The sequence below is a fragment of the Borostomias antarcticus genome (assembly GCF_949987555.1).
Source record: "Borostomias antarcticus genome assembly, chromosome: 8".
Taxonomy (NCBI): Eukaryota; Metazoa; Chordata; class Actinopteri; order Stomiiformes; family Stomiidae; genus Borostomias; species Borostomias antarcticus.
The window spans coordinates 19,738,563-19,757,606 of NC_140241.1; the positions used below are offsets into that span (position 1 = coordinate 19,738,563).

The following is a 19,044-nucleotide window of genomic DNA, read 5'->3' on the forward strand; positions in this document are numbered from 1 at the left end:
AGCGTCATAAAAACGTAAATGCTTACATGTAATCATATCATAATTAAATAGAGGCTAAACATAGCCTTCATCAAATTTCAGGGTAACAAAAAATGAGGTTCCGCTAGGCCTACAACAGAATCCAAAGCAGATATCCCAAACATTCTTATAATATTTCCTGAAGGCGGGGTGGGTATGGTCCCGGGGTGAATAACGTCCCAGGCTTATGAATAACAAAGGCGCAACTCAAACTTCAGCCTTCCACGAGCGCCTACCAATGAGCGCGCGGCACTTCAGACCGTGACCAATAGCTGCGTCTCAGGGCAAGGATGCGCAGACGTTTGAAGGGAGGTCCTGGCGAGAAAGTGTTCCGATTCTAGTGCTGCAAGACCGGGCAGGGTAGGCAGTTGCGGCGAGGGAACCCGGATAACAGAGAAGAGCATACTTTTATTGATTGGATTGAAAACATTTTAGAATGGCCAATTAATTTTTTGTTTCTGGGATTCACTAACGATACAGCTCAATCTTTGCGAGGTTTGAGGTTCTATATTGCCATAATTCTGTGAAAACAATCCCATAACTTCATGGCTTTGACAGCGGCTGATCAGGACTACAAACTGGACGGGTCGTCGACAATTTATGGTAGGACTGGCGCGCGGAGAGAAGGTATTCAAGGCAAGACAAAAACCGGTAAAATGCAACCAAAGGATACAGAATACTCCACGGATGGGTTGCCCAAAGCGTTTTTACATAGTTTGAGGACACTCTTTGACATTCTCGATGATGGAAAGAGAGGTTATGTGCACATATCGGAGATTGAGAGTAGGTGGCAAGGGGCAGACACACAGGATCTGCCCGGCGGGGTGCTGGAGTGCCTTAGGCGGGTTACGCCACCGCATGGATGCCTGACTTTTGAGCGCTTCGTGGCGGGACTGCGGTACTCAATGCTAAACCCGAACCATAACAACCATGTAAAGGCCCAGGCATCTGTCTACCCGCAACAGGCTCATCCACATTCTAAACAGCAAAAACATGCTCCACTTTCTACGTGCAATGTCGGGACGCGGTTAGAAAATAAAGTTCGCCCTCTCGGTCCAAGCAACGGGACAAATATACGCGCGTCCTCGCTTCAGAGTCGGCCCAGACACGAGGAAGGCGGTACTGGATACTCCGCCGGCGGTACCACGCGGTACAACAATGTGGGGTTTGAGAGAACTGGCAGAAGTTTGGAACGGATTCCAATTGTGCCCGAAAGTGGCACGTATCGAACTGATTCAGTTCGGGTTGTGAAACAAGCGCATCCGCAGCAGAATCGCGTACGGACTATAGAATCGCTTGCACTGGAGTCGCCACAGCTCCAAAAACCATGTAAGTTCGGTTCATCGCTCATGATTGAATGCCTGTGTAATCAAATCTAGTTCAAAATGCATTCCAAGGTGAATTCTAATCATATTTGGAGCGCACAGTGACCGGGTCTGATGTTATCACTTAATAGGCCTATGCGACAATCAACAAGATTCAGAACTAAAATAACCTTGTGGACCAGTGGATGTCAAAACAGGGAAGAGTACTTTGCCATTATTTTGCGTGTTACCATATTGTCGTCTGTTTTATGCTAGTGTCTGACCAGGGTATCCTGTTGACACTGTAAAGATCCCAATGAGATCATCTGGGTATAATGAGGTCAGAGTAGAGACGCTGTCTGACCCTAACATAGAGGTAGTGTAAACACGCACCAGCATGCAGCAGCGTTGTGTCATCTCTTGTTCAACATCAGTTCATCAGATAAAAAGCCACTAAAAAGAAATGCCAGAATGCTGTGGGATTATACACAGCCACATGAGTCACAGGGAATAGTGTGTTACACTGCTATCTATTCCCGGAAGTGGATTATTTAATAGCACAATATGTGGCTTCTCTACTGCAACTCGAGTACACACAAACACACACACACACACACACACAACTAGTGTCATTGTTTATCGACCGGCTTGTGTAAGAATGTGTGTTTGTTTGTTTATCTTGCCCTCTGCTGTGATGATAAGACCAGCTCTCCAGCTGCTGCAGATCCCCTGGTCTTCCAACGGTTAAAAACAGCCTCATGAAAGCATTGCTCCCACCAGAACCCCTGCAGGGGTCAAGACCTGCTCATTTGGGTTGGTGCTGATGGGGGGGCTCATGTTAACCACCCAACCATTATGCCCTGAATGCTTGCTAAATTGCTCTTCTCCAGTGAAGGGTGCTTAATTGAATAATTGACCTTGTCCAAAAGTGTGAGAGAGAGAGAGAGAGTGAGTGTGAGTCACAGATCATGTCTCAAATTTCTGAGTAGGCAGACAGTAACCCAGACAAAGTTTGGTCCAGAGGTCTTCCTGGTCTGGCTGGATTGCGATTGGCTGATCGACTCATAATCCTAGTCTTCCAATGAGACAGTGTAGCTCATTAGGCTGATTGCACCGTGTTCAGAGAAGCTCCAGCTCTCACTCATTTTCTCCCTCTCTTTCTTTTTCTCTCTCTTTCACATGCACACACTCTCTCTCTACTCTCTCTCTCACACACACACACACACATACACACACACACACACACACTCTCTTGTCAAACTGCATCTCTATCACACGCGCACACACACTCACACTGGCACTACTTTCTCTCTCTCTCTTTCTCTCTCTCTCTCTCTCTCACATATACACACACACTTCCCTCTGAGTCTCTCTCTCTCTCTCTCTCTCTCTCTCTCTCTGTCTATCTCTGAGGGTCAGAGCCCATAACCATAACAGGGCCTGTCTGGAGCTATAACAGTGATGCATCCGTCTCTGGAGTTAAAACAGTGAAGTGTTGGTCTCTGCTGCTCACCCAGCTACTTACATCCCTGCCACGCAGTCACTGTGATGTAACGTTCCCCAGCAAACCCTCGGGATTGGCTCAGATTAACAGATTAACGCAGGCGGGTAAATGAAGCACGATGAGGGTGAAACACCTGTCCACCACTGGAGCCCTGGAGCCCCCCTCTCCGGCCGCGAGGAAGCCCAGAACCACGGACAGAGGACCTGTTGTCCCCTGTAGTCCCCGGGGAAGAGGATGTGGTGGTGGGTCAAGCAGGGATGTAGGACTAGTCAGTATCTGGACAAATGACCAGCTATGGCTGCAGTGCAGAGCTTGTTATTGACCCTGATCAATTAGTCTCCATGGTTTTAATATAGGAGTATCCGCAATGTTATTTCTTAACAGCGATAAATCAATTTGACAGAAGCAAATTGGTGGTATTTTTGTTAGATTATATTAAGCCTCCAGGTTTGCGTTAATTTACTGACATGTAGGGTTAAAGCCTCAAAGCCTTGCCTCTGGGCAGCCATCCTAGTCTTTAAAGATGGACTGTCCATCCCTCCTCCGCCATGGCTGAGCAGAACACCAGGCCACCGTAGTTAGTGTGTTTCTTGTTCCCTCAGCTGAGGTGATGAGGCGGAGTGGCTGTAGGTTGGACAGAACATGTCCGGGCCTGCAGGCTCTGCTTCCCTGACTGCTGCACCTCACCTGGGAGACATGAGGAACACACAAGGGCGGCTGTATAGCTCAGGAGGTAGAGCGGGTGGTCCAGTGATCGTAGGGTCGGTGGTTCAAAGCCCGGCTCCTCCTGACTACATGTCGAAGTGTCCTTGGGCAAGACACTGAACTGAAATTTCTCCCAATGAGCAGGCTAGCACCTTGCATGGCAGCTGCCACCATCTGTGTGTGTGAATGAGAGGCCTTCATTGTAAAGCGCTTTGGATAAGAGCACTATATAAGTGCAGAACATTTACCATTTACACCACCGGGTTAGTGTTACTTTCCACACACACACACACACACACACACACACACACACACACACACACACACACACACACACACACACACACACACACACACACACACACACACGGTGACAGGGAGGGACTCAGCCTCATTCCCTCTCCTGAAACCTGTTCTGAAGAGGGACATTCTTAACCAGCCGTTAGGGCTGACGGCAACATGACGCCACCTTTGGATGGGTAGAGCCACGTGACCAGCTATTAAAGACGGCACGAAACTGTCTTGAATGTCTCAACACTGTCAGGGAGATGTAGGAAAGTGACAAAGAGCCTTTTATAGCAATGGCAGTGTTGTCTAATGGGTGCAGAGAGCTTGCCTGTGGTACGCTAGTAAACATGGGCAAGAGGCTGTGGTGGAGGATATGGGACTAGTCCGTATCTGGAGGAGGGATGGAGGGATATGGGACTAGTCCGTATCTGGAGGAGGGATATGGGACTAGTCTGTATCTGGAGGAGGGATATGGGACTAGTCCGTATCTGGAGGAGGGATATGGGACTAGTCTGTATCTGGAGGAGGGATATGGGACTAGTCTGTATCTGGAGGAGGGATATGGGACTAGTCTGTATCTGGAGGAGGGATATGGGACTAGTCCGTATCAGGAGGAGGGATATGGGACTAGTCCGTATCTGGAGGAGGGATATGGGACTAGTCTGTATCTGGAGGAGGGATATGGGACTAGTCCGTATCTGGAGGAGGGATATGGGACTAGTCCGTATCTGGAGGAGGGATATGGGACTAGTCCGTATCAGGAGGAGGGATATGGGACTAGTCCGTATCTGGAGGAGGGATATGGGACTAGACTAGTCCCTATCTGGATGAATGATCTATAGATGCAGTGGTCCTGGATGTCGTCTTATTGACCCCAATTAATTAGTCTCCCCAGCACCAATTATACTGTGATATATTATAGCAGAATTGCGGGATGTTATTTCTTACCAGCGATTATTCAATTTGACAGAAACTCTTTTTTATTGTATTTTTCATTGGTGGTATTTTGTGTTATTATAAGTCTGCAGGTTTGGGCTAGCGGTTTGGGGTGAAGTTATCAGTAGTCGGGCTGGTGGAACCGAACATGTCAGGACTTGTAGGGTCTGGTGGTCAGACTGCTGCACGTGGGACTTTCTTTACCAGACGTACTGACCGCTCATCATCAGGTCGTCCTCAGATGAGCCTGACAGCAAAGTCTCCAATCCTCTCAGTCGTCCATACATTCAGCCAGTTCCACAGAACTCTCCACTCCTGCGTCCCTCCTCAGTACATCCACGTATGTTGGTGTGGGACGTCCTCTTAATCGGTGCCCGTGTGTTGGCTCCCAGAGCACCAGCTTGCTGGCTGGGAGTTCATGATGTCTGTGGCAGTGGCCAGCAAGTTTCATCCTCCTGGATGCCACTTTCTCACTCAGCTTTGGTAGCCCCTCATACAGATGCTTGTTGGTAACATGCTCGTTCTGGTTGACATTTAGCACCACACGCAGCATTCTGGTGTACCATCCATCCAGAGACTTCTGCAGGGTGGGCTTCAGGGCTTCACTGACGGTCAGTAATCAATCAATCAATCAAAGCTTTATTTGTATAGCGCATTTCATACCCAGAGGCAACACAATGCGCTTTAGTAATAGAGCAGCATGACCAGCTATAAAAGGTCTCATCACTGCCAGAGAGAGATTAAGGAATGTGACAATGTGACTTTATATAGCCTCTTAGATTTAGTTTTTTATTATCTTTATTATTATTGTAATTGTATTTTAATGTTTGTCCTTCTGTGAGTACTTCTTTTTAATGTTAAATGTTTGAGGACTGCGGATGGAAACTAGCTCCTAGCTAAATCCGGCATGTTTACACAGTCATGTATTTGTATGTGTTCATTAATATGCACTGTCCTCACCAAATAAACCAATAAAATGAAAAAAAATGAAAACAAAGAGAGCCTTTTGTGGCAACGCCAATGTTGTCTAATTGGCGCAGAGTTCCAGACAGAGTGGGCTGCTTCGTGAGCGGTAGGTCTAGTAGCTGCCTTCAGGATGTGGAATATGTGGGACTATTTTTCAGGCTGATCTGAAGTCAGTCTTTTCCATAGCTTCTGTAATGGGCATAAATGTGCCAAGGCCCATAGCTGATACCTGATCAGTTGATCTGAGTCAGTTTCAATTGCCCTACAGGGGACCCTGCTTTGTCCTTCCCTCTCTCTCCCTCTCTGTCCTCTCTCTCTATTGCACATTCACACATATTTCCCTGTCACTCTGTCAAGGGGAAAATGGTGGATCCCAAAGGATTCTAGTTCCCGTTCAAGAGAAGATGATCTCTAGTGTAATTAGAAGCCGCTAACCCCAGAGTTGTACATATGGCCTCTCTGAACCACAGAAAGAACAGTCCCAACAGAAGAACTATCTGCTCTTTTCTCCTGTATCAACACTGCTCTGTCTACAAAGGGAGATTTTATCTTTTTAATCCGCCCAGAGCTCTTTATTTGTCCCAATTTCTTACAGTAGCCTACATCTTTACTTTTGAGATTATACTTTTCTGTGGCTAGCGCCCTCGTGTGGTCAGTTTTTGTTACTGAATGACCCACCTTCTCAAGGCAGTGCTAGTTTACTGATGTGTGGGTCAATGGTAGGAAATTAGTAACCTTTGTATTTTTTTATTACATTATGGTGGCGTACTGGTAGGACATTTCTCCTTACCAAACCATGTAGCACAGTCTCTCTCTCTCTCTCTCTCTCTCTCTCTCTCTCTCTCGGTAAATGGTAAATGGACTGCACTTATATAGCGCTTTTCCACCTTAGCGGCACTCAAAGCGCTTTACAATGGCCTCTCATTCACCCATTCACACACACATTCACACACCAATGGCGGTAGCTGCCATGCAAGGTGCTAACCTGCTCATTGGGAGCAATTTGGGGTTAGGTGTCTTGCTCAAGGACACTTCGACATCTGGACAGTTGGAGCTGGGATTCGAACCACTGACCATTCGATCACTCACTCTTTCTCTCTCTCTCTCTCTCTCTTTCTCTCTCCCCTTCTCTCCCTTTCTCTCTCTCTCTCTCCCTCTCTCTCTCTTTCTGATCGAGGGTGGTGTGATGAGGATGAGGTAGTCAGATGTTATCTGTGGTGATTCTTGGCTGGGCGATGGTCCAGTTCTGTCACCGAGACCACGGCCCATTGAACAGAACCGACAGATTAGTCAACCGGCCGCTCCTGCTCATCTCATCCACACGGCTCTGCTGGACTCACTCACGAGTCCAAACACCACACCAACAACTGGACACGCTTACTGGAACGATAGAACGGAACCAACAACAATAATGATGAACGGAATGAATGGCTGACAGTAATAATCAAATGACAGAATGAATGAGCTGTGGTTTTGTATCCGGGCCTGAAACTCTGGGTTTGGCAGATGAGTCGTTCAGGTCATCTCCCGGGCTTCCAGGAGCTCAGCAGACCCCTGCGTGGTCCAGACGCTCCCTGGAGAGCAGAGGAGGAGATGGAGAGAGGGGGGGTGTAAACGCAGAGGAAGGAGAGAGAGAACAGGTAGATTAGGTGGGTTTACAGTATGGACTGTGGATGATGAGCAGGAAGCTACCCTGTCGGCAGGGTACCTTGGTAACAGGTGTGTGTAGTTGAGTTGATTAGCAGGGGGCGTGGCCACGAGACCGTTGTGGTGATTGTCTTTCTCCTCCCGAACCTTCGTTCTTCTAACTCCATTAGAGCAAAGATACCCAAACTATCTCATTGTCTGGGTATTGTCTTTTTGTATCCAGCAAGTTGTAATTTATTTTTCACTTACCCGTACAGCACTTTGGTCGATTTTAGTCGTTTTAAACATGCTTTATAAATAAAGTTTGAGTTGAGTTGATTATGAACTGAGACCTAACCACAAATACTTGCTCTACAGAAGTGATGAAATCAACATGGAACAGGCTATTATTACTATCACCATGTTCTCTCCTCTGATTGGTCCAGGTTCTGTGGAGGCAGGCCTGCCGAGGTCTCAGAGCGAATCAGCGACAGGATTCACCGGTGGGTCCAGGCGTCATGGGCGGAGCCGGGACGAGCAGAGACGCCACACCATCTCCAACGGAGTAGATTATGGAATGGTACAAGCAACACACACTGACACACACACTGACACACACACACAAACATACACACACACACACACACACACACACTGACACACACACACACTGACACACACACACACACACACACACACTGACACACGCACACACTGACACACACACACACTGACACACACACACACACACACACTGACACACACACACTGACACACACGCGCACACACACACACTGACACACACACACACTATATTAGAAGGCCTCTCAAAATGTTTGTACCACAATCTCTCTTCAGTCAGTTTAAGTGATAGGGCTACTTTGTCCTCTTCTTGCCTCACGTCTTTAGTTGGTGCATTTATGTATCTTGGGATAAATAGACTCACAAGTCCGTCTCTAAACGCTGTGCTCAACGAGAGACTGAAGACATTCGTCCAGGTTTCATTGCTAAAAAGTGGGTGGAAACGGTTTGAGAGGAGATTGGAAAAAACCCTGCATTGCAGAACCAATCCAACGTGTTTATAAACGGATTGTGATTGTGATTCAGAGCGGTCCTTCCTTACAGGGTGGTGAATGTTTTGTTTTGATTCTCCACTCCAGTTTGTTTGGAGGACATCAATTCCAGTAAAGCGGGCCCTTTTGGCTCTGGTTGATTGGTAGCGTCGGGTTTCGGCGCTGTTCTAGCAGCTGGAGACGTCTCCAGACTTTCGTGGGCGGAGATCTCCCAAGTCTGGCACCGCGAGACCGGGGATGAAGTAGAGAGGAGTTTCAGTTCCACGTGCTCCGAGTCTGAGTCTGAGTCTGCTCTCAGCTGGAGGAGGGCTGCTCGCTGTTTTCACTGGCCAACACCCACCATTCATAACCCTCCCACTCCGCCCCCTCCCTCCCCTCTCCCTCCCTCTCTACCCCCCCCCCCCTCCCCTCTCCCACCCCTCTACCCCCTCCCACCCCTCCCCTCCCCCTCCCCCTGTCCAGCCCCTGGTCTGCGCCTCCTCCAGCGCTCTCTCTCTCTCTCTCACTCTCGCTCTCCCCCTGCCTCACTTCTCTCTCCTGAGTCTGCTCTCTCTCTCTCCTCTGTCTCTCCCTTTCTCTCCAGCTCTCTCTTTCTTTTCCTCACTCTCTCCTTCCCTCTTCTCTCTCTGCCTGAAGCGGTCGAGTGATCTGCCCCCTCCTCTCCCCCTCTCCCTCCCTCCCTCCCCCCTCCTCCCCCCCTCCTCCTGGGCGCTCCTGTCCCGATGGTAGTGAGCGGGGCCGGGCCCAGGGGCCTGGAAGCAGGGGACTCTCTTGGCCAGCCCGGCCCAGCCTGGAGCGCCGTCTGGGCCGCGTACACCACCGTCTTCATCCCTCTGAGCAGCAGTCTGTACAGCAGCAAGGCGCTGCACTTTTTCCTCTGGGTGAGTCGGTCAAACAACTATTCTGGACGGTTGACAGGTAAATAGTCGCAGGATCGACGGTCAATCGGACTGGAGTTGGAGTTTGGAATCCGTGGAATAAGCGGCGAGTGGGGTGAATATTTAACCGTCAGGCCGTGGGGAGAGACGGGGGGAGAGACAGGGGGAGAGAGCAGCTGTGAGTGGAATAGATACCAGTTTTGTTGTGTGTGTGCTTGTTTTATTTGTGGAAGGCGTTGACTTGGATAAACGGTGTGATTATTGTGGTTGATGACTCTGCAGCTTATCGTTAACCCCGCATGTTCGTTCATATTCACGCTCGTTGGCTGTTTTATCACATAGCCCTGATGAGCACGATTGTTGAAGTCTTTGTGCTCTTAGATAAGCCGTCTGCTCGTGTCGAGTCATTGTTTGTTTTCAACATGGGTGATGATAGTTAAGTCAACCAGCGAGGACATGATACCCCTATGTTTTTCTCTCTGCTTCATAACTTTTGTTTATCGTTCATTTCCTGTTCCCCTGCTCTGCTCCCACCCCTGTATTTAAAGAGTGAACTTGCCCTGCCTGTGGCCCACCACACACACACACACACACACACACACACACACACACACACACACACACACACACACACACACACACAAACACAGCCTGACACTGTGGGTCACGCTTCATTACAGGACAAAACCCTCTCTCTCTATCTCTCTCTCTCTCTCTATCTTTCTGTGTGCTCTCTCATTCTCTTTCATCCCCCTCTCTCTCTCTCCTCCCATTCAAAGTGGGTCAGGCTGAAGGGGGGTGTTTAGTGTTAAGTGTTTAGTGTTGAGTATTCAGAGACAGAGGAGGATGTGGGTTTGCTCTCCTGACCGCTACGGCGCAGACCAGATAAACACAGCTCCGTGTCCTTCAGGGTCTCTCACTCATCCATGTAGCGCTGGAAACCATTCCAGGACAACGTTGTTCCTCCAGGACCAGGCTGGGAATACGGAGTGTGTGTGTGTGTGTGTGTGTGGAGGGAGGGGGATGACCAATCAGGTGGCTGAATGCCAGGAATGGGGGCCGGTGTCTGTGGCAGGACAGTCTGAAAGGCTTTGGTCAGCAGAACTCTTGTGTGCTACGATTGGGTCCCACCAGGCTGCAGTCGGAGTGCCCCCCCGCCCCCTCCCCCCCCCTCATTCTTAGGTCCTCGGCACAGTTGCCATGGCAGCGGGTCTGATTGCTCCTCTGAAACATTGTCTCTGTTTCGGGGCGGGAGGTGAGGTGAGGCCACCGTGGGTACGGCGCCATTGTCTCAGTGGACAAAAGGTGTCCGCAGCAGATGCCCGTGTGAAAAGACGAACGTGGGTTTTTGTACGCCGACGATGTTCAGGCTATATGACACAGGCGACGCACGCCGTGAATATCGACCGGCGTGAATGAGACATGATGCGTTGCGAGCTAACACACGGTCACACACACACACACACACACACACACACACACACACACACACACACACACTGGACAATGACCAATCGTGTGCATGTACAGTGTGTCTATGGGGTGTGAAAAGTGCCATTTTGGTTGCTTGTTCAAAGCTTACTTACAACGTGTATGTATGTATGTGTGTATGTATATACATACACACACACATACATACATACACACACACGTTCGCGTTAACCAGCGCAGCTCACTACAAAACATGCGCACATGCGCGGTAGTTCGATCGCGCTTTAAGTGAATGGGGGAGCTCACGTGACTGTTTGCGTTGTGAGTTGTGTGCTCAGTGGTGCGTGTATGTATGTATGTGTGTCTGTGTGTCTGTCACGTGTACCACGAAGGGTTGCTTGTTCACACATTACAAGACCATGTGTGTATGTGTGTGTGTGTGTGTATGTGTGTATGTATGAGATCTAACATAGCCTACATACATACACACATACATACACGTTCGCTCCAACCAGCGCAGCTGTATGTGAAACTGCTTGCGCAAGCGCGGTAGCCACTCGCTTAATGAATGACTTTGATACATGGCTTCAGAGAATGAAGACGACTATGGTAAATATAGCACTAAAAATATATATATCTGCGTGGTTAGATGACAAGACCATGCTTTGTGGGTAGATCGTATGCCAAATCAATTTGTTTTTTTGTTTAGATGTATCGGCTTTTACTGCAAGCTAGCTAGCTTCCCAGCTAACGTTACATCATTGCCTTGGCTAGCGAAGTGTCTACCAAGAGTGTGGGTAACGTTAGATGGTCACGTTATGCGAATTCAACTCGGTATATTATGTAGCTGTATCTAGCTAGCTCCATTACTTTACAGTTTGGCTAGAGAAGACCGGTGTATTGAACACGGTCAAACTCAGGCCTGCCAAGTTTGCCTGTAAGTCGGTGCTATTAAAATCACGTCACAACTGTATTCCCTGTGCAGTAACGTTACTCATTCAGCACCAGCCTCCATTATTAACGTTATAGTGTCTGCCTGTGATCAGAGAGGAGCACGTTATTCCCTCTAGCCTTAATGGTTTGTAAATGTTATAAAGTGTCTATTGCAATATGGAGGTACATTATTATTTTCCATATGCTGTATTCGAGAGTAGAGGTTTTGTAACTATCTCCCATTTACATTACTAGCCATATACATGTGCATGAACGCTCTGCAGTAATGACTTGGGTTGCTATTATCACAGTGCTTGTTGGGTCCAACTACAGATTGTTTTTGATGTTATAGATGGACTGTGTACCAGCCTTCAGATTTGACTCCAACAACCTCATGGTCATGGCTCAGGGAAGTACTATCCAGCTGCAGCATCGGAGAAGTGATGCCCCTAAGGGAACAAGCCCAGAGGAAGAAGGAGAATTGCAGTTTTTCTGTCGTGGAGTGGTCCCGAGTTGCCAGATGAACGTCCAGCTCTACATGCTGGGAGGAGCTGAGCTGGAGTGAGGACCGAGGAAGGTGATAGGCAGCTAGTAGCCAGGACCTCGACACCGTCAGCCAGCTTTACACAGACTGATGCATTGCAATAGTAGAGATTGTAGAACATGTCATTTCTTATCATTTGTTTATGTCAAAGACATTAACACTATGTCACATAGTATAATAACGCTTAGTAATGAAGGAAGGTACCCATGATCACACTGTAGCATTTCAATGACTGGTTTGCCAGAAAAACACAATTATGTATCCAAGTCCATCACAACAAACAACACAGCTTGGATAATGTGTGCCATGTATGCAGAGCTAGTGTAGCTGATATCATTGCGATGTGGTATAAAGACAACACTGCCACGACTTGTTGCTGAATTTTTATTGCGGGCAGGGGTCACTAGTCATCACTGGAACTGACATCTAAAAAGTGTTGGCAAACATGTCTCTTGCTCACGAATCCACTTGGATCCTCACTGTTACATGGTAAATAAAAAAGAAAATACATTGTCAGTAAACAAGTTGTCTCTGTATACGATTTGAAGAAACTGTAGACATCCAATCAGCAATGCAAGTTTTATTTAGAATTATGCATAAAGAGGTATGTTCCAGTCCTAATTGATGTCTATACAGATTGTCCAGACTGGTCTGTGGAGAGAAACAGAGTGTCAGCTTGCTAGATAGTGATTCATGTCTGAAGAGGCAACCTGGGAGTGGTTGAATAGCCTTACATCTCACCTGAGTGTTCAGCCATATATGCCTGGAGCATGCTCAAAGCCTCCAGGTAAATGTCTACTACATAGACTTCACTCGTCCGGAAGGGGTCGATGTGTGACTGCAGCAGGCTCTCGTAGGTCACTGATAGAGCTGGGGGAAGAGCTGGACCCTCAACACGTGTATCAGGGGATGAGCTGGCCCATTCCAGTCAATACCCCAAGTGGGAAAATCCATCTAATCCAAAACAATTACAGAGAAATTATAATTAGTGCGCTCCATGGAGACATGTCCTACCCTTTAGAAAATATCTAAAACATGCGTCTTGAAATGGGGATGCAAATCCCCACCATCATTGTACATCTGACAACAAAAGAAGTTGTGCAGGCATCTGTCAAACTATTTTAGCATGGCCACTCTTACCTCATTGGGTATCTGATCCATATTCAGAAGCTGTCAAACCACCCACAGCTGCTGGGGAGATTTGTTGCCCTCGGACGACAGCGGATGTCTGTCCCACATTTGGCTGAACAGGTGAAGATGCCAGTTCAGCCTTGGAAGCATCACAAAGTGCAGGCAGAAGAGATGGACGTCCTGGTCGCGATCCAAGGCTCCAATCTCCTCCAGGTGGCGGAAGGCAGCGTAGGCGTTACCAACCACCACGCACCACAAGTCTCGCCACAAGCGTTCGATCCTCTGATTGTGGACAGACTTGCCAGTGATGACACACCTTCGGTCTGAGTTGGGAGGAGAAGGGAGGGGTGGTGCAATATTAGTGTTTTACAGCACACTACGCAGTTGTGTCCATCAGTGGGGTACAAAGCAAATGTACTATACATTTTTTACTGAAATGTGTTGCTGCAAAACTTGATCATTTTGTGATGATGATTCAAAAACAGAAGAAATGCGTATTTACCAGGTCCAGGTGGAGTTAGGTGCTTCGCAATTACGTTCATGAGCGGCACCTGCGCCCGCTGACTACTCGATATTCATATCAAAATCTTCATCATCCGAGCTTGAGTCTTGTGCGTCTCCTTGCGCTTTCATCATTGTACAACATTGCTAAAACCTCTGCCATGCTCAGATATTGCCCATATGTTCTATTTAGGGTGTGGTAGTCTTGTAGAAAAAACAACGCGATATGCGTCGACACTCGAAATTCCATGTCCATTCCATGCGCGCGTGTTGCGCTTTCATCATTGTACAAGATTGCTAATAAAACTTCTGAAATGGTCAGGTTCCTTAGCCTTTTCATATTTTCTTTTTCGTTTGTTGGTAGACTGGTTAAAACGCTACTATAACTTTGTGGGCGGGTTTTATGCTCGATGCACATACAAATATCTCTGTAACCCATTGGTTAATTTTGACGATTGACAGCTCATTTGAAGCCTTAGAGCCTATAGAATCGAACGATACTGGCCGGAAGACAGTAGGCCACATATTTCATATCAAAAATATCCACGGAGTGTCGACTACAATATTCCATTTCAGCAATTATGCACACCGGGTGCATATAAAATTGCCTGCCATGTAAATTCTGTTTACCGGTTTGTTTTACGTTGTTGCATTCCGTTTTCTCTTCCGGGTGGATATTCGATTCGCTACACGGCGCCTGCCGAGTGAGCATTTGTTGCGACGCACGGGGCTGCCCCCGGTACCGGGGGCGCTGGAGCTAAAGAGGTTCCGTCAGAGCCTGATAGATTGAGAGAGCGGCAAGGTGGTCTGTTAGGACGCTAAAGTCCTGCCGAACTGATCGGACCTCATCGAGTCCGCAATTCTGCATTTGGGGATGAAATCTGAGGGCCGCAGGGACTGGATAGCCTATAGCCTGGCCCAGTATTTCAAATAATGTAATCTGGATCAGAATGATCCGGATTTTGTAATCCTCTTTGTTGCTATCCCAGATCAAATTGATCTTGTATATTTTGGTTTTTCAAATAATTTTCATATAGGATCATTCTGATCCAGATACCACAAGATCAGGATTACACAATCTAGATTTGACTGAGGTCTTTGGATATACTGACCGGGATCATCCCACTTGTATTTTGACCCCTCACCTATTTTATTTTTATTTTGCTATTCTTCACATTGCCTTCAGCACGGGATTATGTTTTAGTCACTTGTTTTAGACAAAAGATGCAATTGTGAATTCACTATAAAAGCAATTCATAGTTGCTTTGGATAAAAGTGTCAGCTAAATGACTAATGAAATGCTTATGTTGTTCAAAGTAATAGCCTACACAACATTTAATTGACACAGGTGATACAGGTCCAAATGTTTGGAAATGTAGGTCAGTTTCCATAATGATTCATATCCAGCTGCATTATAGTATACAATACATATAAAGCCAGAATTGCTGATTGGATGTCTACAGTTTCTTCAAATCATATACAGAGACAACTTGTTTACTGACAATGTGTTTGCTTTTTTTATTTACCATGTAACAGTGAGGATCCAAGTAGATTTGTGAGCAAGAGACATGTTTGCCAAAACTTTTTAGATGTCAGCTCCTGTGATGACTAGTGACCCCTGCCCGCAATAAAAATTCAGCAACAAGTCGTGGCAGTGTTGTCTTTATACCACATCGCAATGATATCAGCTACACTAGCTCTGCATACATGGCACACATTATACAAGCTGTGTTGTTTGTTGTGAGGGACTTGGATACATAATTGTGTTTTTCTGGAAAACCAGTCGTTGAAATGCTACAGTGTGATCATGGGTACCTTCCTTCATTACTAAGCGTTATTATACTATGTGACATAGTGTTAATATGTCTTTGACATAAACAAATGATAAGAAATGACATGTTCTACAATCTCTACTATTGCAATGCATCAGTCTGTGTAAAGCTGGCTGACGGTGTCGAGGTCCTGGCTACTAGCTGCCTATCGCCTCCCTCGGTCCTCACTCCAGCTCAGCTCCTCCCAGCAGGTAGAGCTGGATGTTCATCTGACAACTCCGGACAGCTCCACGACAGAAAACAAACTGCAATTCTCCTTCTTCCTCTGGGCTTGTTCCCTTAGGGGCATCACTTCTCCGACGCTGCAGCTGGATAGTACTTCCCTGAGCCATGACCATGAGGTTGTTGGAGTCAAATCTGAAGGCTGGTACACAGTCCATCTATAACATCAAAAACAATCTGTAGTTGGACCCAACAAGCACTGTGATAATAGCACCCCAAGTCATTACTGCAGAGCGTTCATGCACATGTATATGGCTAATGTAAATGTAAAATAATGTAATGTAAATGGGAGATGGTTACAAAACCTCTAATCTCGAATACAGCATATGGAAAATAAAAAATGCACAGGGAATACAGTTGTGACGTGATTTTAATAGTGCCGACTTACAGGCAAACTTGGCAGGCCTAAGTTTGACCGCGTTCAATACACCGGTGTTCTCTAGCCAAACTGTAAAGTAATGGAGCTAGATAGATACAGCTACATAATATACCGAGTTGAATTCGCATAACGTGACCATTTAACGTTACCCACACTCTTGGTAGACACTTCGCTAGCCTAGGCAATGATGTAACGTTAGCTGGGAAGCTAGCTAGCTTGCAGTAAAAGCCGATACATCTAAACAAAAAAACAAATTGATTTGGCATACGATCTAACCACAAAGCATGGTCTTGTCATCTAACCACGCAGATATTAATATTTTTAGTGCTATATTTACCATAGTCGTCTTCATTCTCTGAAGCGATGTATCGAAGTCATTCATTAAGCGAGTCGAAACATAGACATAGACACACACACACACAGACACACACACACACTTCTCAAGAGTGAAAACAGCAGCAACACATTCGGTGATGTCACGCGGAAGTACGGTGGCTGCCGCGCTTGCGCAAGCAGTTTCACATACCATAGTGTGCGTGTGTTTAGATTGCTATTCTTGCACTTTGCCTTCAGCACTAGATTATGCTCTTAGTCACTTGTTTTAGAAAGAAGATGCACTTGTGAGTTCTGGCGAGTAGTAGTACATTGGCTTTTCCTACGTTAAATATAATTATTGTTAATCGCTTTGATTAAAAGCGTCTGCTAAATGACTAATGTAATGTAATGTGTGTGTGTGCGTGCGTGTGCGTGTGTGTGTGTGTGTGTGAACCCCCAGTTGAAGCAGATGAAGGAGCTGGAGCAGGAGAAGGACTCTCTTCTGGCTGGGCTGGACGTGGTGGACCGGGCCAGAGACTGGTACCAGACCCAGATCCACAACGTGACCGAGAGGCAGAGGCAGGTGGGCCAGAGCAACTGCACGGTAAGCTGAGCCCTGAGCGGCGGCCATTTTGTTTGTACGCTCTTCACGCGCTCATAGCCTTGCCCCAGAACTGTGTCTCCAGCCCAACTAGCTATGAGGCTAAAGTAGGATAGCGTAACAGCTAGCTGGATAGTACTGCTCTGAAACCAGTGACACATGCAACGTGTTAACTGTAAACGTACAGGATGGAACGCACGTTTGCCTCTGTTTTAGTGCCTCTGTTTTAGGACTTCAGAGTTCTAGCTCATGCTTGTTTCTCTCCTACCAGGACCTTTTTACTGAATCCAGTCAAAGCCGCATGAATGTTCTGCTTCCCAAACTGCAGGAGGTCAACCGCTGTCTTAATGACCTCATATCCTGTTCCGGAATGGTGAGTTTTGATGATCCGAGGTCCACAAACCATGACTTGTGAAAACAGGTGTGATTAAAACACCAGACCATCTCAGATGGAGCGTTCCCACTGCCCAAAAAATACTCTTTGGTTGTTCCCCACGACCATGCAAATGTTGAGGTTATGATGTGAGGAACCTTGATTAAAACCTTACTGATCAATGAATGTTGAGAAGAGAAATCTTTCTGATGTTTATTTAACATAGAATAAGCATATCAAAACACAATACAGCAACCAAGCTTTAGGCATGGTCCAATATATATTTGACACATAGCTTATTACAAAACAGTTACGTAACAGGAATAGACAATTTACCATACCGTGACAGCAGACGACTAGCATGACGTGGACAACAGGTGGAGCTAGCATGCTGACATGCTAGCTTGCTAAGCTAAGCTAAAGCTAACAGCTTAAAGCTACAAAGCTACCAAGTTAATGAAGCTAATCAAGCTAACACAATTAACAAAAGCTCCCATTCACATCAGTTGTCTTCACTTATATATCGTTTACTGTGGGTGTGGCCAGTACGCCTACATGTCCTTGGACAGTAATCAGTTCCAACTTGTGATTGGTCATTCTAGGTTGTCCCTATTATGAGCGACAAGTCTTGAACCATAAATCATAGTGCCACAGTATTCTGCCGCATCAACCTGATCCCACCTCCAGATTAGACTCGGGGACTGACCTATATCAAATGTCTGATTAAGCAATCGTACAGCTGTTTGTTGACGGCTCTTTGCTGACCAAGTCAATTGAGACCCCTCTGACCTTTCCTCAACTTCTATGACCTATTAGGTCACAACGTTGGGCAGCTTATCTAAATATACACTGGTATCAGAGTCACTGTAGCCTGAACTAGCTTTATATGGATACAGAAACCACATCAGACCCCCGTCTGGCAGTCTTCCGACTGTCACAGTGAATACTTCACCATCGGCTGCTAGCTTAACTCAAAAATGTCAATAAAACAACAATTAACATTAAACAATAACTTCAGACAATAGATGCTAACTCAAAAACACAGTCAATTTTCAAAAGAATTGTGTTTGTTATTCAGAAAACATTAGCTTTGTCTGTAGGTTGGAGTAGGGAGCGGAGTCCTGCGTCTTCGCCCTCAATTTTCAGGGGACAGTTGGCGCCAGTCTCCACTGCCTTGTCCAGATCCCACAGCCAAGCCATCTCGCGAGAGAGAGTTTCTCGAACACATGTGGAGAGGAAACCCACATTTTAGTCACACAGTTCTTAACCATTTTCTTTTTAAAACTTGAAACATAAAACGGTTAAACACTTTTAAGACTGTTAAACAAAACAAACAAAAATTCGTACATTGACAGATAAATAATCTGCTTCGTCCTGTTACAGATAACTAATGACAATATGTATATATTAGTGATTATTCATTAAGACAAGTCATTCTTACGGACATGTTTTTCTGCCTCCTCGCGATGTCCGTTGAGGTCCTT

General features: G+C 46.6%; 1 protein-coding gene across 1 annotated transcript in view; it reads left to right on the plus strand.

Moving 5' to 3' along the window:
- Positions 1-674: 674 nt before the first annotated feature.
- Positions 675-19,044, plus strand: part of sapcd2 (suppressor APC domain containing 2) — a gene marked incomplete at its 5' end in the record, with an annotated part of 32,024 nt that continues 13,654 nt past the window's right edge. The window contains 4 exons of the mRNA XM_084442706.1: positions 675-1,347; positions 7,794-7,927; positions 17,047-17,190; positions 17,459-17,560. Of these exons, the coding sequence (XP_084298832.1) occupies positions 675-1,347; positions 7,794-7,927; positions 17,047-17,190; positions 17,459-17,560 (1,053 nt within the window). The remainder of the gene's footprint in view (positions 1,348-7,793; positions 7,928-17,046; positions 17,191-17,458; positions 17,561-19,044) is intronic.